Source organism: Gallinula chloropus (genome assembly GCF_964237585.1).
Source record: "Gallinula chloropus genome assembly, chromosome: 16".
Classification (NCBI taxonomy): domain Eukaryota; kingdom Metazoa; phylum Chordata; class Aves; order Gruiformes; family Rallidae; genus Gallinula; species Gallinula chloropus.
In genome coordinates this window covers 1,231,699-1,256,563 of record NC_140101.1, presented here as the reverse complement: position 1 = coordinate 1,256,563, position 24,865 = coordinate 1,231,699, and the positions used below count along the sequence as shown (strand labels likewise).

Here is a 24,865-nt window from a genome sequence, read left to right as displayed (position 1 = left end):
CATATCAGGAGGCACCAGTGTACCCACAGCTGGGGAGCTGAACGCACACAGCCACCCCCTGCGGCGCAGGTATGATGCAACTGAAAACCACCAACTTTACAAAATTGACAATAAAAGTGTTAAAACATCCTAAATTAGCTAAAAAAGAGCAAGGAGCTACTAATGTTTCAGCTTAACATCCAATTCTAAACAGGCCTGCAGGTAAACATAAGTGTTAGTCTTCAAGGGACCATGCTCCATGAAAGCCAGACTGGTGGCAGTTCTGGGCAAGAGGATTTCTTCCTGGGGTAGCAGAGCTGCTCTCTGCCTGAACACACTAAACCCATGTAGCATCCCAGACCTTAAAGTATCAAGTAACAAACATTCATCAAAAGGAATAGTTTAAAATAGACTAAACTTCTGTATAGAGCTTAACAGGCTTCTCTTATGATGGTGTTAGATCATTAACGCACAGGAGCCTGGTTAGGAATAATTTAACCCACAAAGAAAGGTTCTTGAGGGCTTCCATAAACCCCCTCACAACGTAAATCTCTTGTGCAGAAGATGTATTTTAGCTCTGTTGTATGCACAGAGTATCTGCTTGGTACACAGAACAGGCTGGTGAATCCCTCAGAAGCTGAGCCCGAGGCAGCTCTCCTGCACCCGCCCTGGGTGGGGATGTGAAGGAAGGAGCTCTGCTCGGTTACCACAGCTCAGCAAGTCATTTTTCAGTCGTGTTTCCAGGGATTATATGTGCTGAGAAGTGTAGAATAAGCTTTATTTTTATTAGCTTCCCTGAATCCTAGGGATCTCAGGGAGCGTTGGACACGGGGTGGAGGGTGGCTGTGATGTCAGCAAAGGGGCCACGCTGGCTCAGCTCAATCAGCGCCTGTTTCTTCAGCACCAGGAGGATGTAGAAGGTGACTGCGGCTTCTTTCCGGCTGTTCTTCTGACACAGGCTCCCAAAACTGACAGAGGGCACACCGGATTTCTTCAGGTGCTACAGGAGGGAGGTGAGAGAATCAGTCAGTCCAACCAGATCCCATAGAGTCCAAGCTGGAGAGCACGGCTCAGAGTATTTTCTGCCTGGATGCCCCAAAGAGGTTCCTGTCTCAGCTCTGCACTCATGGAAGTGGCTCTGAACATTGTCTTGCTGTAGCACTGCTGATGCCTACACACGTTACCGTGCCTGCAGCTCAGTGGGGTCAGTGATATCTACTGAGGAATGTGGTGAAGCACATCTGCAGCAGCTTCCATGGTTCAGAACACTAAAAAAGTCCTTGTGTACCCTGTTCTTTGGAATGGAGAACCCACTATGGTGCAGGCAATTTCAGGCACACCTCGTTAAGGGTTGTTATTGCTTGGGTTTTAATGGCTACACTACATGTAAGGATTTATTCATGGGAACTTGGAAATATCATAGAATCCCAGACTGGGCTGGGTTGGAAGGGACCCCAAGGGTCACAGAGCTCCAACCCCTGCCACAGGCAGGGACATCAACATCCAGCCTGGAGCTACACAAGGTTGCCCAGGGCCCCAGCCAACCTGGCCTTGAACACCCCCAGGGATGGGGCACCCACCCCCTCTCTGGGCAGCCTGTTCCAGCCCCTCACCACTCTCTCTGCAAAGAACTTCCCCCTAATATCCAATTTAACCCTTCCTTCCTTCAGCTTTAATCCATCCCCCTTGTCCTGCCAGTCTCTGCCCTTTAACAAGCTAATTCCCCTCCTGTTTCTCTGCTCCATTCTGGGACAGGAAGGCTGCAATGAGGAGCTGCTCCAGCCCTCTAAATATGTTCATGTAAACTAATTTTTTAAAAACCCAAGGCCTCTCTGACAGCCCCCTTGTTTGCCCACACTGGGATCTCCCCATCACCTTCCTCCACTCTCCATTCAGGCAGGTGGCACTTTGGACAACTGACCTGAAAGAAAATAGCTTTTTACTCTGTTTTTTCCCCACTCCCCCAAACCAGATCAATGCTGAAGCCCCAAAACGCTCGTCCAAGGCAGACAGGGAGGAAGAGCACTGAGCTGTTAGGCCAAGAGTTTGGGCATTTGGTATTGGGGCAGCCTGTGCTGGCTCCTGTTACTGTCCTGTTGATACAGCACATGATACCATACACTACAGTTCTACAAGCTTCTGCAAGGCTTCCTGGCACAGAGGCTATGCTCTGTGCTAAATTTCAAGCACCCTGAAAGCACCAGGGCATGGAAACCTCCTAAAGAAAGTGTTACCAGCCTTCTTTTTGGCATAGCCCTGCCTCTGGTCCCTAGCCTTCATCTCAGGAACAGCTCAAGCAGATGAATGGCACCCTGCAGTGCTCAGCTGAGATCTGGCAGACCCGTAAGCAGCTAGGAGTTGGGTTTTGTACAGCTATTTCAGAGCGTGCTCAGAGAAGGGAGGGAGCAAGGGCTTAGTGTTACAGCAAACGCTGCCATGGAATCGAGTGTTCAGAAAATTCTAGTGATTCCAGCAGTTCTGGGGGAGGAAACCATGTCAGGCACTGAGAGTCCTGGTTTCCTACAGAAATACCCAAGGCAACGCCGTTCTGAGCTGTGTGTGAGAGGCAGGGATACGATCAGCACTGTAAGAAAGACATTTTCTGTTGTGGTCCAGCTGAAACCAACACCCAGTTTTAGCATCTAGTTACAAAATCCAGCACTGGTACCTGTAAAGTTTTTAATAACTGGAGAGTTCTTTTGCTCCATCTTACTTCTTCTCGGTCTTTCACATTCCTTCTTGGGTCCTTGAAAGGGAAAGAGAACAGTAGGTAAGACAGCATGCTAGAGTCACACTCTGTGATGATCAACAGGACAAGAGTGCTAGCCTAACTGAAAACCCAACTGGAGCTGGGCATTTTGATGGCCACACGCCGAATATTGGGGACCCCTGACAGCTCTGCAGTCATACTAGGCTTTGTGAAACAGAAGCAGCCTCTCTGCAGGGGGAGGAACACGGCTAACATTGCTACAGAGAGGCAGATCAGGTGCAACAACACAGTTAGTACTGTGGAAGTGGCTACAGTGAGCCTTGGGGAGGCAGCTTCACAGCAAGATACTGCCCTGCACAACAAGGATTCTGACAGGACCTGTACTGGTCAGGGACCAAAAAGGATGCTCAAAAATTTGGGTTTAGATTTTGGGCTTCACCTCTGAAGTCGACAGGAAACAAGACTGTTTCAGAGCATCTGAGCATCTTCATAACCAGTACGTTCAGGAAAGGTTTCCTCCTGACAGGAACACAATCTCTGTATGCAGAGCTGCTCCCTCCCAGACTACAACCTCTGAATGCTGGAGCACACGTGTGCCCGACTGCCACGCTGTACAGTGGCACTAGGGATGATGTTTGTGTGCCAGAACTCACTGCAAGGTCACAATGCAATCACTCTCACAAAGGCATTTCTGAGAAAGAGCACAGCTTTGTTCTGAAATAAGTCAGAGCTGTCAGCTTGGGGTTCACATACGTTTGTTAACTCAGCCTGCTGTGGTTCAGCCTCTTGGTCCAGTGGGTTTTTCACCAGTGAGGAGCTCTCAGAGAAAGCTGTTCCATCCTGCTGTTGGAACAGAAAGGACAATCAGTGGGCATTATGATTTATGCATACAGTAAAATTCTCAATTCATAATTCTGCTCAAAGAATTTATTACAATAAACGTTTTGCCAAATGACTGAGCAGCTGCTATTTCTACCCTGTCTTTTGTCACACAGGAAAGGAGTTGCTGTGGTATTTACCCTACAGCCAGGCTCAGTTCGGGCACAGACACTACATTTTCTGCTGCCACTAGGCCTGACTTTGTCATTCTTTTTCAACTTTAAATCAGCCTCATGTTCTCTAAAGAACCCTCTCTTGTTTTGGCTTCAGAACAGGCAGCAGAAATAGATAATTTGGTATTGCTTAAGGATTTCCTCAATTTGAGACACAAAGGATATGTTTGATCCCTTCTAAAGATGATTACATTTATAAGCACAAAGAGGTGTTTCATATTAAGGATCCACTTATACTTAGTGATTAGCCTGTAATCTATACTGATTAACAGAAATTTTAATTAATCATTCAGTCATTGTGAGGGTCTACCAAAAGTGCATATAAATAAACTTTCATGACACAAGCTACTTAATCCACTGTCTCCAGCATCCTTTTCAAACACTTCTTGGTAATTCCCTGAGGTGTTTGAAGTGGAACCCTAACATATAATGAACCCAATAAACACATCCAGGTCTCTGAAATGTACAGAAGCTGCTCACTATAGTCTGGCCACAGTCCTCATCCATTTCATTTCTACTGTTGTGTGATGGCAACAGAAAAGAATCATTTCTAATTTTTCTCCCAGTCTCTGAATGATCTGACTCCTGCAGGTAACTTGGCTCCTCCACTATCAGCATTTCTGTATTAACAAAAAAACCAGGTTTAAGAGGGAATTACTGTGAAGCTCTGTCCTTAGAATAAAAAGTAGTAATAATAATAATAAAAAAATCACACCCTGTTTAGCAGTTCTTGAGAGTAAGAGCCAGAACGAGTAAATATAGAGTAAGTATCATTCCCAAAAGGACCACAGGAAAGAATCTTCTGAGAGATTTTTTTCCTGGGAACATCTAAAAGTTGACATTTATGGACTTGCAGGAGGTGGTTTTGTTGGTTAACTTCTGAGGCAGCCATACAGATGATGTTTCTAGTGGAGCAAAGGGGTGAAAGCAGCTACATCACCTTCTCAGAAGATCTAAAACGGGACATTTCTCCTGGTTTGATAGTCACCAAACCACAATCCTCAGGTTACAAAGAGAAGTTATTTACAGGAAGCTGGGAGTTTGGAGAGCTTGTTTGACTGAACTCAGAAAAAGTGGGAATGTCTTTTTCTTTTCTCTTTTTTTTTATTTTAAATCTGCAGTTTGGTAGATAATTAGAGAAACCAAAGGTGAAACAAAAATATCTCCTTATGCCACAAGGAAGAAAAAGACTTGCATTTCATTTCTGATCTAAGGAACAAAAGAACAGCTAAATATTTATAAAAACAAACAAACAAAACCTTAAAGAATATTTAGTTGTCTATTTCCTTAATATTTCACTTTTTTGGCACATAAACACTGTGCACATCTCTCAAACATTATGTAAAGTAGAAAACATTTTCTAACAGCTAATTCAGCTACAAAAGAATTAAAATAATACCTGTGGTATCTTGCTCCTGCCTTATTTCTTCTATTTCAGGCACTCTTTCTATTCCATTTCCTCTCATCTTAATTCTGGGAGTCTTGAAGCATCTTGCAAACAACTGAAAAGAATTAATTTTTGTTTTCTTTTAGAAGATCCTGTTGGCTGATTTGCAAACATCAAGAGAAAGGGAAGAATATGAGCTGTATATTCATTAGTGCAACCCAGGATTTAGAGATTTGAATTAGGTCACTCCAAAAATTTGCAATTTTTTTTTCTTTTAAGAAATTATTTCCTTCTGTGGCTTCAACTTCAGCAGAGAACTCTGGGAATAAACATCTTAGGATGTTTTCCCTTGAAGCCAGCCAGTAAGGAAGGATGAAAGAAGGAAACACCCAGTTAGCTGTGTGTAGCTGTGTGCAGATTCCTCTCCCAACACAGTAGTGTATGAGTATTTTTCACCCTGGTGAAGTTGCAGTTCTGCGCCTCGACTCTAAGTGGTGAGGCTGTGTTGCTGTAACCAGCCGCGGAGCTGCCTGCCTGGAGCCCCTGCCTCCCAGCTCTTTCCCAGCTCTCTCCCAGAAGGAACAGAGCAATGACCACAAGGCTGCTGCACTGATTTTACACCGTCTCTGTCACCTTGTATAGGTGTTGATCTCATTCATCTTATCACCAGTGCTGAATTTAAAGCTTCTTTGAATGATCTGGCAGGGAGATGAGAGGCTTTGGCAACTCATCTTTCTGTGGAACAGGTACTCCTTTCTTGTGCAAAAGGAGCAGTTAAGGGGGTCTGGCCCACCCTTCTAACCAAAGCAACAGAGTCATCAGGAACTTTTTGGCCCTCTGAAAGGCAAGCCCTGACTGCTCTCCAGCTGGAAGCTTAATGTCCAATTGGGAAAGTACAACAGAAATTGGCATTCCCAAACCCATTAACAATACAGTAATAATATTTACGCCTGATCTACCTTTGGAATGAAAGCAGAAGACAGATGTGCTCTTGTGTTGATTACAGAGCAGAAGCAAAGCAGACAAATCATAAAGTAGGAAGTAGGAAAGGAATTAAGAGAAATCTCTCAGGCTGTGGATCAGTGCAGAGTCAGGGGCCTGTATGTGAAATGAAGCACCAGCTGGCAAGTTCCTTTGTCAGTTTCTTACTTCTTGTTGGAGTGCAGGAGGTGAAAGCTGTGAGCTCTGCAGAGGAGCTTTCTGATGGAGCAATTTAAGGGGGAGTGTGTAAATAGTCAGGTACCCAGCTGATCTGTACTGCACTCTGAAGGGTGCTGCACACCCGACCAAGCCTGCAAAATCTCTCACAGTCAGAGCCAGGAGGTGCAGCAGTCCCATAACCAGCATGAAAACCTGCAAGGAACTGATCGTTACCATTTTCAGCTCATCATGGAACACGGGCTCTGTGGCGTGGGACAGGAGTTCATCCACCCCTCCTGACTTCTTCCACATCATTGTTTTCTTGGTTGGGGGTGCGAGGTCTAACGTAGCAAGGATGTCTGCACAGTTGTTAAGCTGGTTGTATATGGTGCTGCAGCTGAGTTCCTTGACTACATCCACAAGCAACTTCCTCTTCCTTTTGGTTTTTTTCCTCTGGTTGACAGCTAAATAGAACAAGTATAAAAAAAGGGAAGGAGGGAAGGAAGGAGGGAGGGAAGGAGGGAAGGAAGGAGGGAGGGAAGGAGGGAAGGAAGGAGGGAAGGAAGGAGGGAAGGAAGGAGGGAAGGAAGGAGGGAAGGAAGGAGGGAAGGAAGGAGGGAGGGAAGGAGGGAGGGAAGGAGGGAAGGGTGGGTGTAATAAGGTCTATTTGCAGAACACTTCAGCACTGTGAATCAGACAGGCTGCTGACCTCCTGGAACACCACACAGACTTGAAAACCAAAGCACCAGTGCATGGGCCTTTTCTCCAAAAGTCTTTGTAAAGTCTATTCCCTGTATTCTCATACAGGAAATCCATGTGTGTTTACTCACAGCAGACAGATGATTACTGCAGTGACTATTGCAGGGAAGAAACAGGAACGTGAAGCCTTCATGAGAACACGTGATGTGCCAACAGGGCTGAATAAACCATCTTTAATCCATCAGGAAGTTAATTGTTCCAAGAACTGCTGATGCACTCAACGGGTATCATTACCTCATAATTAATATCTGTATTTTTCAGTTTAATCCTTTAGCAATTTAATATGTACATAGTGATCACAGGAGAAACATGTGGTTTGGTTATATAGCCACAGCTTCCTGAATGCTATTTTGTCAGGCTGGAAAATTCCAGTATTCTCAGTATTAATGTCAACGTGAACTTGTTTATTTGCTAACAGCCACTAACATGACAGCTGACACAGATTTACCCAGAGAAGAAATGAAACATTTTGCTTTCTGGATCTTATTAAAGCTCACAAACTAAGATTTTACGAAGGCCTGGAAGTTTCAAGATTGTTAGTTTGCACATAAAAAATCACTGATGTGTCACTGGCAATAACAGTTTTTCAGCTGAAACTTTGGTAATGCTCATAGAATCATAGAATCCCAGACTGGGCTGGGTTGGAAGAGATCCCAAGGGTCACAGAGCTCCAACCCCCTGCCACAGGCAGGGACACCAACCTCCAGCCTGGAGCTACACAAGGTTGCCCAGGGCCCCAGCCAACCTGGCCTTGAACACCCCCAGGGATGGGGCACCCACCCCCTCTCTGGGCAGCCTGTTCCAGCCCCTCACCACTCTCTCTGCAAAGAACTTCCCCCTAATATCTCATCTAACCCTTCCTTCCTGCAGCTTCACTCCATCCCCCTTGTCCTGCCAGTCTCTACCATTTTAAACAGTTGATTCCCCTCCCGTTCCTCTGCTCCCTTCAGGGACTGGAAGGCTGCAATGAGGTCCCCCCACAGCCTTCTCTTCTCCAGGCTGAACCAGCCCAGCTCCCTCAGTCTCTCTTTGTAGGGGAGCTGCTCCAGCCCTCTGAGCATCTCTGTGACCCTCATGAACAGGTCAGGCTCACACTGCTAGCAGAACTGCAGAGCAGCAAAACTTGGTTTGGTGCACAAAAGAAACTGTAAGCAGAGGTCTGGGCAGATCAGATGAATAACCCCCTGCTGTTTTTTGTATAATAGTTTCCATAAAACAGAACTCTGACAGCAGGAGCAGATGAAATGTAAAGTGAGAGTAATCTATTTTGCAAATATTTTCACTAACAAGAAGATAAACAAACACAGTAATGTAAACATTCAGCAAGTAACTGATCAAGTTCTGACCTGTATCATAAACTGGCTCAAGCACAAATCCTTCTTCTTCTTTCAAGAAAAGTGTTGTTTCACTCGTTAGGTGACTTTCTTTCTTCATGTTGTCTGTGCAGTTGGACTCAACTGTAAGAAAACCCAGCAAATAATTAAAAAGACCCCAGGTTTACAAGATGGAATAATGTCTCAATCTCATGACAAATGACACCAGACAAAAAAAAAAGATCAGAATTAGAAGGTTTTGTCCCTAATCTCACAATCACTGTAAAAACCAGCACCACTGCTGCTCCTGTTCTCCACTGCACACTTCCCTCTGCCAACACCAGAACTGGTGTGATCAGGTGGTGGAACAGGCTGGAGAACTGATCTGGAGGAAAACCCACCTGACAGAAAGTGTTTAGGAGGAAAAGTGTTTAGTTTCAACAGGTACCTGTTTCCAGTTCCAAACAACCACTTGGCAGCGTGGGCACTTCAGAAAAGGAATCGGTAGGACCAGGACCAGTGCAAGGAGAGGTAAGTGCCACTGGTTCCCTTTAAAGCTGTTCCAGAATACTTGATTTTAAGTAAAACTGGGATGGGTGGATAAGGGTTTAAGATATTTAAACACAAAAACACCCAGAAACACAATTAATTTCACTGATACCAAATCAAAAGAAGACTAACAGCTTTATGAACTGCTGAGGTGCCATGTGCCACTGAAACAGGGAGCCAGAAATACTCTTAGGTAAGATTAAAAGTTACAGCACATCCACTCAGTTTCTTTTCCTCTACAAATCTGGTGTGGTGCTGCCTCAGCAGCAGGGTGGATCAACAGCGTATCCAACAGGAGGTGGTGTAACAGTGTCCCTCAGCAATGCCAGGGCACACATCTGGAATCCCTTGGTCAAATGAAATTGTACCTGACATGGTGGGTGAAGCATCTTAGCAAAAAAGCAAAAGGCATGAAGAAAGGAGAAGGACAGTGTGGAAAGCTGAAGATGGGTAACTTCAGGCATTGATAGAGGAACAGACGGTCTGTGTGAGACAGAGCAGACACTGCAGACTCACTGGCTGTGCTGATCTCCAGCAGATCTTGTGACAAAGGGTGTTCTTCCTCCTTATCATGAGTGGCTTTATCTAGGCCATTTTGCTCATCCCTCAGCAGGATTTCTTAAACACAAAATGCACAGTTTTAATCATTCTAAGCCCTGGTAGTCATGAAATAGCCTGATACAGCCTGATGTTACTTATTTAAGGTTAATTCTGTGGAAACAAAAACCCCCTCGGCTTCTGCAGATGGCTGTCAATGCTGCATCTGCCTTCACCAGTACAAACAGGAGGTTAGTCTTAATTTTGCAATTCCCACCTTTTCTTTGGAAAGCAGGACGTTGCTATATCATTTAAAAGGTGTAAATCTATAAAGGTCTGTGTAACTACTCTAAACCATACCGACGTGGAAGCTACTTTGCTGCCTTTGCTATTACAACAATAAAGATAAAAATGCTGAGGTATCTCCTCTTTGAAAATATAGACTAAATTGTTAAACATCAAGTATAAACAGAATGCCTAAAAGACTGAAATATTTTGTTTAATACAATTTCACTTGGCAATGTCTAAGTGATCAGAGATTCAGAGGCAAGTAGTGGAAAAAAAGGAATTATGAAAACATTTTAAAAAATCAATATCTTTTTGTTTGAAAACAATCATTTTCCTGCTGTCTTGTTTGTTTCCCTGTAAGAATAAAAATATTTGGAAAGAAACTGACGCTGTTTATCTGTGGCAAACCCTACCAATCATATCTGCAGCATCCTCCTCGTCTCCGAAACAGTCGTGCTCGAAGCAGTAAGCGTCTTCCTGCAGCACAGACTTGTCTCCACTCGTGTTCCCAGAGTTGTGATCAGCTGCAAGGCTGTTACTGCTCGTGAGGGTTCTGCATTCAAAGCAGCTCTGCTTCCACAGCACATCCAGTTCTTCATCTGAATAAACACAGAATTTCTGATGCTTCACCCACATTAGTTTTTGAGACGTGTTATTGTGTCCATTTCCTAATGCTTCAAATGCTTTTTAAAAAGCTCTAAGGTGTCCCATCCCTCAAATGGAATTAACAATAAACATTTTTTTGATAATTAAGTAAAAGGCAGAAAATGCTGGGGTTTGTTCCCAGTCTCTGATATCATATTACACATTATATTAATTAGGTGGAGTACTTACATGAAAAATTAACCATGAGATGGTATGAAAGGCCAGTCAGCACAAGCATGAAACATAGACACTTTGAATAATAGCCTTTTCACATCTGGAAAGGGCTCAGACTGTACGAAATGTTGCATAAACCCACACTTTTCCTGACAGAATACTTCTGATTTCTCAACTTCTCTCACCAAAGTTCCTATCACAGAGAAGTACATTGCTTTCGTAATCCTCTGCAAGTGTGATGTCCTCAGCTCTGCTCTGATTCAAGGTAAAATGCTCAGCAACATCAATGGCACTGATGAAAAAAACATTATACAAAACAGAGGGTGAACTGAAACCCATCTACAGCTGGAAGGTGAGAACTTGTTTTTAAACACTCTTCAATCCTAATGCTTCATCTTAAAGCCCCAAAAGATGATAGCTACTGCCTTCTACAGCATTGGAAGCACACGGGCTGATCCTCACTTCTGTGGAGGGAGAACAACTGTTTCCCAAAGCTGTTTGCTATCAGCTGTGAACCAAACCCCCCACACCCTTTGGGTAGGCAGGAAAGGCTGGCTTCACAGAGTTAGCACACAGAGGGGCCTGAATAAATAATGTCACATGGCAGCTGCACCTACAAAATAGCAACACTTACAGATCCCATCAAATTTGATGAGCTACGGAGGAAGCCTCAGTGGAAATCTGTTACCCTGAACCTTTGGGGAGCATCAGAACCAACAGACACATGCCTTGGCCTTCTGCTTTTTTATCAAATTTTCTACATTAATGCTGATTCGTGTCAGAAGAGCCAAAGAAATATGCTGACTTTTCATTGGAGCCAAGCTGACTCCTGCTGATAAAATACCCTAGCCCCAAAGAGCAACGGAGCAGAAAGTAGATGCAGTCACACAATGGAACGGCAGCGGGTGTGAGGTTACTAGCCAAAGCTTCCCTGGCCTTACAGCAGGATTTATACTAACTGCTCTATCTGCTCTTGAGGACAATAAGTCATTTGCAGGCTTCACTCAATTTCAAATTTTAAAAAATCCCAAGGTTTAAATTCAACACATTATTTCATTGCAATGGTCTGTTGATTAACTGGACTGTGAGGAGCTCTACAGAAGCATGGCTCCTGTGATGGCAGCCTTGGAAAGCTGGCTTGGAATTTAGGAGAATTCAGTCATCAAATCAAGACAGTTTAATTTGAATCTTGGTCAGGTAACAGCAAGGATATCTCTTACATCTGAAAATACTAGAAATAATGAATAGAAACTAAGGAAGCATTTACTTTATATCTGGTAGTGGCGTTTCAAAGTCATGAAATTCTTCAGGCAATGTAATGGACTGGTAAGCAGCCTCAAAGTTCTCTTGTGGGAGGTCAACAAGTCCTAAAAGAAACAGACAACATAACCCAAGTGAATATCCATAAAATAAAAGCCATGTTCTCCCAAGTACGCCTAATAAACCTATAAAGCTGTCAGGAAGGTCTGCTGCCATTCTAAATGACAGAGAGGTGAAGCTTCAGCACTTGGTCCACAGGGCTCCAAAGTGGAAATAAAATCCTTTATTTACATGAACTTTAGATGCCATATTTTTTTTACAGACAGATATGGAAGTGTGTGCTGCCACAGAACCCGAAACGCCATAAATACATCAGGCTTATGAACAGCTACTGAGAGATTTTCACAGCTGACATTTAGCCTAGAGTCTTTCATGCCCCTCCCAATGAATTACTGCATTTTCTTTCTCTCTCCAGTGCCTGCACAACGCTGTTCTCCAGCATCAAATAATTATGAAGTGAGACTGCGAATACTTGGTAGCCAGAGGATCCGAGAACAACTCGGGTGAGAAAGGATTTCTGAAGGTCATCTAATCCCATCTTTTGCTCAAAACAGAGTTAATTTCTAAGTCAGATCACTTCTGGCTATTTCTGCTGATGGAGATTCCACAGCATCCCTGGACAGCCTGTTTCAGCAGTTTTACCACTTCCACTGAGATTCCCCCTCCTCCCCCCCACCTTCTATCTGTCAGAGCCTCTGTTGCTGCAGTTGTGCCTTGGGTTGGTGCCATACGCTCCTCTCTAAGCTCTTACAGTATCTAGTCAAAATAGATAATTCTCTGTACTTCAGTGGTTTTTCTAGAGACTTCCAAACGGTTACAAACATTAACTAACTAATGTTTGTGTCCTTGAGAATAAGGTGCAAAAGGACCCGGCTACAAAGCACATAAAGCTGGCAGTAAGTAGTCGCTGATGTCCTGTTTTCAGCCTTTTTTTAGGCAACAGTGCCTCCCTGTTTGGTGCTTAAGTATGACAAACATACGGCCGGTGGAAAAGGCTGCAGTCATCTCTGTTCCCTTCTTGCTGGATACATGGCTAGAGCTCAAAACACACTGTCAGATCTGGCACTCGCACACTGTTAGACATGTTGTTGGTGTCATCAGAAATTAAAAGTAATTATCTAGCAATAGAAGCTAAATTCAAGCTTCTTATCAGAAGACCACTTAAGATACTGCTTCTTTTAAAGAGTTAAAAGACCTGAAATGGCATTAAATTAAACCAGGGTAAACCTCAGCAGTAGGGGTAGTATGTCCCATTTCCTTTGGGATCAATAAAGTGTGTTTAACAGAAATACCCAGAATTAACTTTTCAAATGTCCTCTGAAGGACACAGCTGGGAAAAAAAAAAACAAAACCATGGAATTCTGGACATACCTGGGCGAAAGGCTGTCTTCATTTTTGTCAAAGCTTCGCTGCAGTCTGCCAAGAGGTACTTTGTTTTCCTGTGATAAATCCTCACCACTCCCAGGAGCAGGTGTCCAGAGGTTCGCAGGGCTATTGTAAACTTTGATGGGTTAAAAAAAAGTTGTGCAGGAGTTAGTATTTTTGGCAAAAACATTGAGATGAAAATACTATGCTGTAGTAAGAGGGTTCCTGTAACATACACAGGTACAGAGCTCTATGAAATTCAACAGGGCTTTGCACTGATACAGAGGATCATAAACAGAAATGAACTGTCAGAACCAGGAATTTCTAGTTGCTTCTGCTCCTAAATGTTGCCATGCCAAAGTGTGAGTCCTGAACCGATGCTCTTATTATATCTAAAACATCCCAGACTGCCAACAAACAGCTTAACACATCCTGAAACAGACCACAGCTGCACATATTCCCGTATTTCAAGCTTTGTTTATTGAAGTAAGCAGACACCATACCTCTGCCCTTATTTATGCCCAGTCTTACCGCACCAAGCACACTTCAATGTGGACAGGCTGATGCTTGACAGGGCAGCATGCAAGGGAAAGCAAAGGATACTTAAGTATTAACCTCGTAGAAAACACTTTCAAATAACACCAAGACTATTTTAGCAGCATTCAGTTAACCAGAACCCATGCAAGACAAGGAAATTCAAGCAATGAAATATCAAACTGCTATTTTCATGGAGAAAAATGAAAATAAAAAATCTGCTTGCACCAGCTGAAAACCTTGGATCTCCTCAGGCATCGATCAGTGACAGTGCAAAGCGTTCCTCGCCGTTCCCTAGGATGCAGTTGGAATGGTGAGGCCAAGGACTGAGTCATGGGCACTTGTCTCCCTCCATCTGCACTTGCTTGAGTCATACCTTCTGTGGTACGCAGAGGACTCGCAGCCTCCAGGACTGATCAGAGTCTCTCACAAGCACTACGTATGCTTAATTATATATTTAACAGCTTATAATGGGGGACCTGGAAGAAGTCCACCCACAGTGGAAGGATGCTTACAGTGTGTCAGGAGTTATTTATCACAAGGTCAGCAAAAGCATTGTCCTCAAATGATCTGCCCACAATTTCAAGGCAGTTTTTTTAGTCCCTTGACTTCGGTTAAGCAGCTGACTTTTCAATCTTTTTGAGTCCATTTCCTCAAATGCCAGCCTTTCCCAAATGATGTTGAACAAAACCCACAGCTGGCACTCAAAGTCTCTGAAGAAAAGACCGGTGCCACCAAACCAAACCTCACTGATGGGCTCATGCCACCTCATGAGCAGCACAAACCCATGTACCACGATCCCTCAGTGCTCTCTGGACCTCGATCAGTGTGCAGAATACTACATCTGAATACACTGTGGTAACATTTTCTTACTCTATGCAGAAACGTATGCCACAGATCTCCAGGAGTAAAATAGCAAGTAAAATATTTATGTAACTGTCATTTAACAGGATGGATATTTTATCCAAGTGAGAACTGAATAAAATCAGTAGGAGTTTACCTCACACCGGATTTGAAAGAGCCACAAATGTGTCCTACTAAGTCAGTCTCCACCACAGCAATAGCCCTGTGCCCTACAGAAAATCTACCCCAGAACTTACCAGGAGATACCTCATCAATGAATTGCATACCTTGGGTGAGATTATCTTTTCAACGGTAGTCTCTAAATTGCACTCAAATATATGAGCTTTGGTGAGCTTCTTCTCCCAGTGGGCAGCAAGCCATATTTTGGCTAACGGCCCGCGCTTGTTCACAAGCAAATGCATGTAGAACATGGTGCCTGGGCTGAAGCTTCGTAGGACAACCCTGCTGCCACCTCCCTGGGCTCTTCCCCTTCCAACAGGAGAAAAATCCTGGGACATGAAGAAGGAAGAGAGATTTAGTGGGACCCTGAGGAGATGGGAGCACCCAGCCAGGCACTGAGGGGATGGGGGGGGCGATGTAGCAGTATCTGAGGGGATCAGAGGATCCAGCCAGGCCCTAGAGATGGGAGGATTTGTCAGGACCTGAGGCGATGGCCCCAGGGCCGAGGGGATGAGAGGACTTAGCAGGACCCTGATGGGATGGTGGGATTTGGTGGGACCCTGAGAGGATGGGGCAGGGGGGATTTAGCGGGGCCTGAGAGGATGGGGGGAGCCAGCTGGGCCCTGAGGGGATGAGAGGATTAGCAGGACCTGAGGGGATGGGGGGGGACACAGCTGGGTGCTGAGGGGACAAGGGGGATTTAGGGGGATCTGAGGGGACAGGGTACCTAGGCAGGCACTGAGGCCATGGCGGGTGGGGGGCTTAGCAGGCTCCTGAAGGGACAGAGGAACCTACCCAGGCACCGAGGAATGGGAGGGGGATTTAGCGGGGGCCCCGAGGAGATGAGGGGAGCCAGCTAGGCACCGAGGGGATTGCAGGGGGATTTAGCCGGTGTTGAGGGGACGGGGGAGGACGGGGGGTTTAGCGGGACCTCAGAGTACGGCGGGACCCGGCCGGGCGCTGAGGGGACGGGGGGATTTAGCGGGGCCCACGGGCGAGCGGCGGGGCGGGCGGGCGGCCCCTCCTCAGGCGCGGCGGCGGCTCCCTGTGCGCTCCCGCCAAGACGAGGGAGGGCGCGCGCGGCGGGCGGGACGGCGGAGCGGCCGGGGCCGGGGCCGGGAGGTGGGGGGGGTCCCGGGGGGCTCCCGGGCCGCGCTGCTCCTCGCCGGGACGGGTTCCCTGTGCTCGGAGCCAGCCGGCAGCCCCTCGAGGGGCCCTGCGGAAGCCCCTGGGCAACTCCGCGGGGGCAGCGCTGCAGCTCCGGGCCGCGGCTCCGCAGGGACCGCGCTCCCTTGGGTGGCTGCAGAGTCCCGCGGCGGGTGAGTCCCGGAGCCGGGGAGCTGCCGGTACGGCTCCCGGGGTAAATAACACACACACACCCCCCCCATCCCGTCCCCGAGGCTGACAGGGAGCGCGGCACCCTCACACCCGCGGGCGCGGGATGCTGCACGCCCCGTGTCGGGTCCCTGCGGCCGGAGGGCACCTCCCCAGCATCTCCTCCTCCTCCTCCTCCTCCTGACCCCTTGGCATTGTCAAAGCGCGCTCGGGACTCGCAGAACACAGAACGTCAGGATCTGGACCGCCAAAGATCATCCAGTCCAACCCCCTGGCAGAGCAGGGTCACCAGAATCCCACAGGAACGTGTCCAGGTGGGATTGAATGTCTCCAGAGATGGAGACTCCCCACAGAGTCACAGGGGTGGGAAGGGACCTCCAGAGCTCCTGGGGTCCAACCCCCTGCCAAAGCAGCTCCCCAGCTCATATTGCACAGGGCGGCGTCCAGACGGGGCTGGAATCTCTCCAGAGATGGAGACTCCACACCCCCTGGGCAGCCTGTCCCAGGGCTCCCTCACCCTCCCTGGGGAAAAGTTCTTCCTCTGCTCTAACTTGCAGCCATTGCCCCTTGTCCTGTCCCCACAGACACTGACAAGGGGCTGCCCATTTCCCCTGCATCCCAACCTTCAGATACTGATAAACATTAATCAGGTCCCCCCTGAGTCTTCTTCTCTCCAGGCTGAAACCTCTCTGGGCAGCCTGTCCCAGCACTCCATCACCCTCACAGTGGCAAAGTTCCTCCTTACGTGGGACTCCTCTGCTCCAGCTTGCATCTGCTGCCCTTTGTCCTGTCTCTGCCATCTCTGGGAAGAGCCTGGCTCCATCCTCCTGACTCTGTCCCTTTACATATTTATAGACATCAATAAGGTCACCACCTCATCTCCTCCTCTGCAGATGGGCAGCTCCTGTGTCACTCCAGGCATGTTTGATAGAACTGTCCTGCTGAAGGAAATTTGCAAAAAGAAGAAAAAAAAAACATAATAAAGGTTTAAAAAATGAGTTTCAGATCTGATTTCTATGCAGAGGGGTCAGAGTAAAGGTGTGCAGCCACCCCCCTGTGCCAGCCACCACAAAGAGCACCGTGTTTGCATGCTTACCTGTCACCAGCCAAAAAAAAAACCCAAATAAAAATAGCTTACTAGCCCTCCACGTCATGCTTTCCATGCTTGGCTTTGTATGCAGGCAGAGCACAGCAAGACTCCCAGTGCTCCTGTGCCACAGCCCAGCGCATCAGCTGTTGCCATATCACAGGGCACCTGTGGTTTTCCCTGTCTCCCTGGCAGCCTGGTGTTAGCTGAAGATAATTAGATCTCAATTATCACCAGGAAAGTTTTGAGTCTCTTCACAGTTGGCCTTAGCAGAAGGCAAGGCTCTGTCCCCCTGCCCTGGACTGGGGTGGGATGTTGCTGCATTGGGACGGAGAGGGGTTTCTGCTATAAAACACCTTTGGAGTGATGCACCCCTGATGGGGATCTGGAGGAACCCCCCCAGAAGCCCCCAAAGAAGCATCTACTGCCCTTGCAAGGGCACTGAGCCTGCCCTGGCACCCAGCACCCAGCGAGAGAGAAAAGACTCATGTCAGTGCCAGGCTGTGCCAGCTCCAGCCCTCCCTGGTGCCGAGGCTGATTTCCAGCCCCGGGGTGCAGAGCCAGCCCTGCCTGCCTGGCTGGTGCCAACAGCTCCCAGGGCAGTTTGCTGGATCAGGAACCCCACGGGCAGCCAGCACTGTGCATATGTCCTCATGTGCATGGGGAGTGCTGGGGTGCTGCATCTGTGGCATGCAGGGACCGGCCGTGCCAGGGAGGGATGCCACGGTGTGCCAGGAACCTCTGGTCCTCACAAGCTGCTGGATCTCCCCGCCTGTGCGGAGCCAGCAGCTGGCTTGTGAGCTGCCCAGCTGCTTTTTCCCTGACCTCTGAATCACCTTGAGCCGTGCAGGCTGCGGGCGTTCGCTCTGCCACGGGATGCTCTGAATACTAAGGAGGCAGGGATGAAACTTCACCTCTGCGGCAGGGCTGGGTCAGGGTCAGCGCGGGCACCGGGCAGCCACACCAGCTGTGCACACCCCAAAACCGGGCTGTGCTGCACTGGAGGGGCCTGGAGGGACAGAGGCATGTCCACAGCCCTCCCAGCTCCTTCCCATTCCTGTTCCTGCTGTCTCCTGGGCTGGCTTGGGGCTCATCCCCATTTCACCACTTCAGCCACGCAGCGGCACGCTCCCATCACCTACAGCCCTGTCCCGCTCCCTGGCCCTGCTCCATCTCCCAGGCTCCCTCCCTCCTCTCTCCATTTCTTTCCAAGCCCTCAGTCTCTCTCCTCCAGTGCTCCTGCAGATTCATTGTGAATTTTGGCAGTGTTGTCTCTGACCTTGGCTGTGTCCCTCCTCTCTTTGGTTCTGTGCTGGCAGCATCAATCTTGGCTGTCTCCATCTCTCCTCCTCTTCCCTCAGTGCCAGCACCCTGGGGATGGAGTGGTCCTTTCCAGCTCCCAGCCCTATGCTCACTCTGCCCGGGGCTGGGCTGGCAAAAACTTTTGGGGTGCCCACCCCACACCCTTCAGCTCTTCAAAGGCACAAAGCCACCTCCCAGCTCCCATCCAGCAAAGGCACTGGGACCCAGGGACAGCACACGTTCAGGATGTGACCCTCTGCACCCACTGCAGATGTCCTGCCAATCATGTCTGTGGGTTTGGGGTGCAGGAGCAGCCCCCTGGGCATCACAGCACCCTAACCCCGTGGCATAGCATGGTACACACCCCACTGATGCATCACCTATGGGCATCTACGTAGGAAGGCAGGTGGGAGCTATGGCACTGCCTTTGCCCCCCAAGAATCCAGCCTCAGCACCCCAGGGTGCCCCAAAACAGAGAAGGCTTGACCACAGCTCTGCTCAGGAACAAACTGGTGGCATTTCTGGGTTTTTTTCCAGGGAATTGGGCAGTGCTAGAGGCAGCAGTCCCTGGTGCTAGCGTGCTCTCCTCCCAGCCCTGCTCCTGCCTGCCCGTCTGTTCGCAGGGATGCGCCTGCCTGCTCCAGATCCATCTTTTCCTGCTGATTCGGGACAATCTGTGTCCCATGACCTACTTGTCTCCAAGCATCTCTCCTGCCTTCCTGCAGAGTGGGCTGGTACTAAAGCCTCTCTAAATGTGGTTAACATGTCAGGATGCACTTACATTTATTTTTAATTCTGCTTCTTTCTCAGCCCACTTCTGGCTGCATCCCTGGGGATGCTGCGCTGGGAAGCACAATGAGAGGAGATGGGAGGGTTGCAGCTCACACAACCCCCACTGCAAACCTCAAAAATAACAACATTATGTGTGTTCCTGCCCTTGACACAGCAAAAGGTGATGGGAGACCCCAGCCCATCCCACAGCCCCCAGCCCTGCCACAGCTTGGGTACCGGAGGCCCCGTGGGTTGGTCCTGCGTGACCCAGGGTGGGTGGTCAGTGTCAATGTGAGCACATCACAGCGGGGAAAAAATGCAAGAAAATGGCTAAAATTTATCCAGACATTAATTTTTAACAGAAACTTTATAGAGTTTAATGAGGGAGCTGCTGAAGAGGAAGGATAATGTCACCCACCATTAACCTGGCTGAGCAGCAGTGGCACAAGCCAGGCTGGCCCTGCATGGGTGCTGGAGGGGTCTGCCCAGCCCTCAGAAAATACAATGCACCTCTTTCTTTGTGCATGCACCCCCCAAAAAATTCTCTGAACCTCTTTGATCCGTTTTAGCCATTATTTAACAGAGTCTTCAGACAAAGTCCCTACCTGTGGCATGCAATGGGTGGTAGGACACTTCCATCTGCTGTCCCCACGCAGGAAAATGCCCCAGCAACCTGGGTTGCGTGGAGCTGAGTGTGACTGCAGGAGGACTCACTGTGCACTGGGGGGGCTCAGGACATCAGCCACACATCCCTGCTGCGAGTCCCAGCGCTGCGAGCTCACCCAGCACCAGCAGCAGCATCGGTGCATCATCTAACAGGATCAGGGGCGAGCTCGTGGAGATGCTGGAGGATGTGAATGTGCTGAAGGGAATGGCAATGTGATGGGCAAATCTTCCCGGCAGCTTTCAGCAGCCCACCTGCTATGGCTCAGGATTTATGGCCACAGCCCCATCTCCAGGCAGCTCTCCAAAGGCAGAAATAGCACAGGTCTCATTAACAAACAAGCTAAAAGCATGCTGCTGCCAGCAGGTCATGGCTGGGGCTCGGGCCCAGCTCCAGTTTCAGGTCAGGGAGAGGCAGAGTGTGGCACTAACACAAATGCTCTGGGAAAAGATGGATTACATGGCAGGGGGAGAGCTGAGGGTGAAGTGTGGGGGGCTCTGTGCTATGGGGCTGTGGTGAGATCTCAGTGGGACTGTGGGGGGCAGCTGGGCTGGTCCAATGGCTCTGGGCAGTGAGCACGACCACGGTCCCTTCTGTCCCAGGCTGGAGCATCTCGTGCCTGGCCAAAACCCACATCAAGCCCTGAATATTTTCCTGGGGATTTGGGGGGCAGGCTTGGCTTGGCTGGGCTGGAGCTCTCCCTGTTGCACTCAGGGCAGGGGGCTTGTGGGGGTTTGGGATGCCATCCCAGCATCCCAGCCCAGCTCTTCCCTGCCCGGGATGGATGGTTGAGGGGTGCCCAGCCAGCACCCCATGGGCACACCCCCCCCCAGGCATTCCCCACGCTCTTTCCTGTACAGAACCTGCCACGCTGCTCTGTGCTCTCCACCTGTGCCCCTCCCCATGCAGCCCCCAGCGGGGTGCCCCCAGAGCATCCCGTTGCTGTCCAAGGGGGCACACGGAGGGGTCCCTGTTGCAGGTGGGGTGTGTACAGAAGGTGCCGGTGTGCAACCGGGTGCGTGTGTGTGCCCCCCGGGGCAGCCCGTTGTGCGTGTCTGTGTGTGTGTGTGTGTGCGTGTGCGTGCGGCGGCTGTGTGCACCGGCGGGGCCGGCAGCTCGGGGCACCTACCGCCCGCCCCGCCCGCTGCCGCCGCGGCACCGGCACCGGCACCGGCCCGGGGAGCCCGGGACGCGGCGGGGGTAGGCAGCCCGGCGCGGGAGGCAGCTCGGTGCGGGCACCGGAGGGACCGGAGAAGGGGGAGCGGAGCCCGGCGCGGGCACCGGGGAGCCGGCGGGGTGCGGGGACCGCGGAAAGAGGGCGGGGAGCGGCTGAGTGCGGGGACCGGGGAGACTGGGTGCGCTCCGGGGGACCGGCGGGAGGAGCGGGTCCGGGAGGGACATCCCGACGGGGTCTCGGGGACACGGGTCCCCCGGGAGGGTCAGCCCGGTTCGGGGTGGTGGGTCGCGCGGTGGGAGCCCGGTTCGGGGAGGGGGAGAGGTGGGGAGGGGAGGAACCCGCTTCGGGCAGGCAGGTGCCGGTTCCGGGAGCAGCCCGGTGCGGCGACCCAGCTCCGGGGACAGCCCGGTTCGGGTAAGCGGGAGCCCGGGCGGAGCAGCAACCCGGTTCGGGGACCCCGGGGGTGGGATTGGCATCCCGGTCCGGTGAAGCGGTACCAGGGAGGGAGGGGGGGGGGGGAACAGCCCAGTCCGGAGGGGGGGGGAGGTTCGGCTCCAGGGAGTGGCGGACATCCCGGTTCGGGAACCCGTCTCCGGGGAGGGCGGCGAGCATCCCGCTCCGGGTCCGCCGCTCACCTCTGGCCACGCAGGCCGGCGGCGGCTCCATGGCGTCCCCGCGGGCGGCGGAGCTGAGGAGCCCGGGCGAGGCGGCGGCGGGTGGCAGCGGCGGCGGGGGGAGCCCGGCGGGTCCCGGCGTGGGCCCGGGGCTGGCGCTGGCGCTGGGCTGCGCGCTGAGCGGCGCGGCGCTGGTGGTGCTGGCGGGGGCCGTGCCGCGGGCGGCGCGTCCCGACCCGGCGGTGCCGGCGCGGCAGATGGAGCGGCTGGAGGCGCGGGCGGCGCGGCTCCGCGCCCGCCTCGACCGCTGCACCGTGGCCGGGCTGGCTTTGCTGGCCCTGGGCGGGCTGCTGCTCGCCGCCTTGCTGCTGGCCGCCGCCGCCGCCCGCCGCCGCGCCCGGGCCGCCCGCCGCACCGGCGGCACCTACGGCTCGGTGCGCCTGAGGATGCGGAGGGTGTCGACCGAAGGGACGCGGGCGCTGCTGGAGAGCCAGCTCAGCCCCCCGCCCCAGCCCCCCGAGGGGCCGGACTCCTAGCCCCGCATGCCCCGGGGACCCCACGCCGCCGGCAGAAGCGGGGCTCCCCTCGCCACACCCCAGCACCGATGCCACCTGGTGAGGCTTCGTCCACGCCCGCCTGGCAGCCTTCAGCCACCTCCCTCGGCTCCTCGGACGGTGGTGCCATCCAGCAGCACCGCGGAGATGTGATTTTGGGATGTGCCGCTGGACTTCACGGCCTCTGCCTGGGCTGCTCCCCACCGCTGGCTCCAGGACAGCGTGGTCCGCAGACACCTTGCTCGCCTCCCTGGCACTTTCCTGGATGGGGTCCTGCCCGCAGGCATCGGGGCAACGGCACCTTGGAGACACCCTTGGGATGCCCGTGCCATGGGCAGCTGCAGCCTGGGATGGAACTTCTCATCTTCTGCCATCAGTGACCTTTCTTAGCAATAGTTCCTTGTAAAACTCTTGTGGCGTAGAGTCTGTGCTTGCACCGCTCTGGGGAGAAGAGAAGGACACAGCAAGTGTAGCTACCATTGCTGTGGGGTGGGGTCCAGCCCCCCACCACCCCCCAAACACTCTCACCCCTCCAGCCCTACTCCAGAGAGCGGGATGAAGGCTGGGACACGTGCCAGCACTGTACCGAGCATCCTGCTCCCACCAGCAACCCCAAAACAGCCTACTCAGAAATCATGGTGCTCTGTCTGTAGGAGAGAGGACGATTCCCAACGCCTCAAACGATGCGTTTCTTCCCTTCCCGGGTTAGACAGGGAACTCTGCCCATGGGGCGCCCGTGCTTGAGCCTTTGTGCTGATGGGGAGAGGCATTGTCTGCGCTGTGAAGGTAAAATCGCGTCTCGGGAATTAAACATGAAGCATCATTAAAGCACAATGCTCTGTGGAGAGAAAAATGGGTCTGAGCAGGATGCTGAGAACGGGAAATAATTATCCCATAGGAAAATGCAGAGCCACTGAAGGTGGTGTTTGTCATGAACTGCCACCAGGTTTTACTCCAGCCCATACATTATTCACTTTAAATGTTTCCAGACAGACAAATCTCTCTGGACAGCCCAGCACAAGAGGAAAGTCATTTTTACACATGGTGCAATTGCCTGGGTCAGGTTTTATTTCAGGTCTTCCAAGCATCCCCCTTGGATGCTGGGCATGGCATCCTCTGCCTGGTGTTTCCATCTCCAGTGCTTCGCAGCCGGTCCCTGCTGTTGCTGTGAAGGGCCACATGTCCCTCTCCCTGTCACCACATCACCAGTCAGTGCTCTGTATTTATTGCAGGATCCCAGGAAACAACTCCAAATGGCCTCACACCTGCAGCCCAGGCACCTTTCCCTGGCATTAAACCACATGTGGGGTGAAACAGGGCGGCTGGGCTGTGCTGCTGTGCCCCACAGAGACGTTCCCTCTCCCCACATCCCGGGAGTGAAGGGCTGCAAGCAAAGCCTGCAGCGGCAAGGGAAGGGCCAACGCAGGGCAGGGGGTGCCAGTGTCATCACAGCTCTCATGGAGGGGCTGATCCCAGGGGGACCCACCCCAGGAAAGGGAGGAAACCTCCCAGCAAGGTCTGCTGGGGGACCCAGGGGTGTTTGCAAGGAGACTCCCCCACAGAAGGTAGGAGTCCCTCTGCGACTCCCAGCGCTGGCCCCACAAGCCTGGGTTAGAAAATAAACCCATTAGAGGGAGAAATCACCCTCATCCATCACTTAAAATAAGATGAAAACACTCTTTCTAGGTAGAAAGGCTGAGCCTGTTTGGAGGTTTCGCCTCCCAGGCACCTGCTTTATGTGGGTGTGAGAAACACTCCTGTGAACTGGGGCACAAGGATGCTCCAGACAGTCTATGGGAAGGGGCCACGTGTTGTCAGCGTGTTGCTGGGTGTCCCTCAAGGCCCTGCAGGACTGAGGGGAAGCCTCCTGGTTGAGGGATATATATATTGAAGGTGAATGAAGTGTGTCAAGGAAGGAGTGCCATTAAAGAAGATTCCCCCATCAAGAGCTCCAGGACTGGGAAGTGATTTTGTACAGAGACCAGCCAGGGCTGAGGCAGAGGGTGGCTGTGGTTGGGGGGGGGGGGGGGGCATGGAGCTGCTGGTGGTGGTCCCAGAGCTGCTTTACCTCCTCTTGCAGCTGGCTGCTCTGTGCTCCCTCCCTGCACTGGCCTTGCCACCCTTCAGGGGCTGGGGAAGAGCAGTGCAACCAGCTTGAGGCGCTGCCCTGTGATGCCTGATGTGCAGGGGTGTGTTTAGGAAGCAAACCAAATATTCCAGGGTGGTGAGAAGAATCTGGCTGGGAAAGGTGACCTGATGCTGTGCAGCTCAGGTGGGATGAGGGTCGTGGAGGGGGGGGGTCCAGGTTCTTTACGCACCCATGGGAATTAGGTGCTGGTTGGTGGGTTGTTGGCACCTTTGAGATATCCCAGAATAAGCCCCCCCCCCCCCCGTTCCCTGGAGGTCCAGTGAAACCAGCCCGTTTCTGGAACTTCTCTGGTTTCCGTGGGAGAAGCCGGAGTTGCAGGAGGTGTGGGGTGAGCACTGGGGAGGAGCGGGTGGCACCCTGCCCAGCGCCGAGGGGAAGGGTCCTGCTGAAGGTGCTGGACAGCAGCCCAGGACCCGGGGCCTCCGGGCAAAGCAGGG

The 24,865-nt window shown here is 51.1% G+C and overlaps 2 protein-coding genes across 2 annotated transcripts; one reads left to right on the top strand and one right to left on the bottom strand.

The window, feature by feature from the left end:
• Positions 1 to 790: 790 nt before the first annotated feature.
• On the bottom strand, positions 791 to 15,026 carry RAD21L1 (RAD21 cohesin complex component like 1; the record flags this gene model as incomplete). Its single annotated transcript, XM_084271482.1, has 13 exons — positions 791 to 979; positions 2,648 to 2,725; positions 3,443 to 3,529; positions 4,222 to 4,361; positions 5,141 to 5,243; positions 6,503 to 6,732; positions 8,374 to 8,484; positions 9,406 to 9,507; positions 10,128 to 10,313; positions 10,719 to 10,825; positions 11,801 to 11,900; positions 13,225 to 13,354; positions 14,883 to 15,026. The coding sequence occupies 13 exons, from the start codon at positions 15,024 to 15,026 to the stop codon at positions 791 to 793; spliced, it is 1,707 nt and encodes a 568-aa protein (XP_084127608.1).
• A 3,855-nt stretch (positions 15,027 to 18,881) lies between these two features.
• TMEM74B (transmembrane protein 74B) lies at positions 18,882 to 22,261 on the top strand (the record flags this gene model as incomplete). Its single annotated transcript, XM_084271481.1, has 4 exons — positions 18,882 to 18,905; positions 19,123 to 19,233; positions 20,976 to 21,134; positions 21,761 to 22,261. 4 exons carry the CDS (start codon positions 18,882 to 18,884, stop codon positions 22,259 to 22,261), a joined length of 795 nt encoding a protein of 264 aa, XP_084127607.1.
• Between the last annotated feature and the right edge of the window lie 2,604 nt (positions 22,262 to 24,865).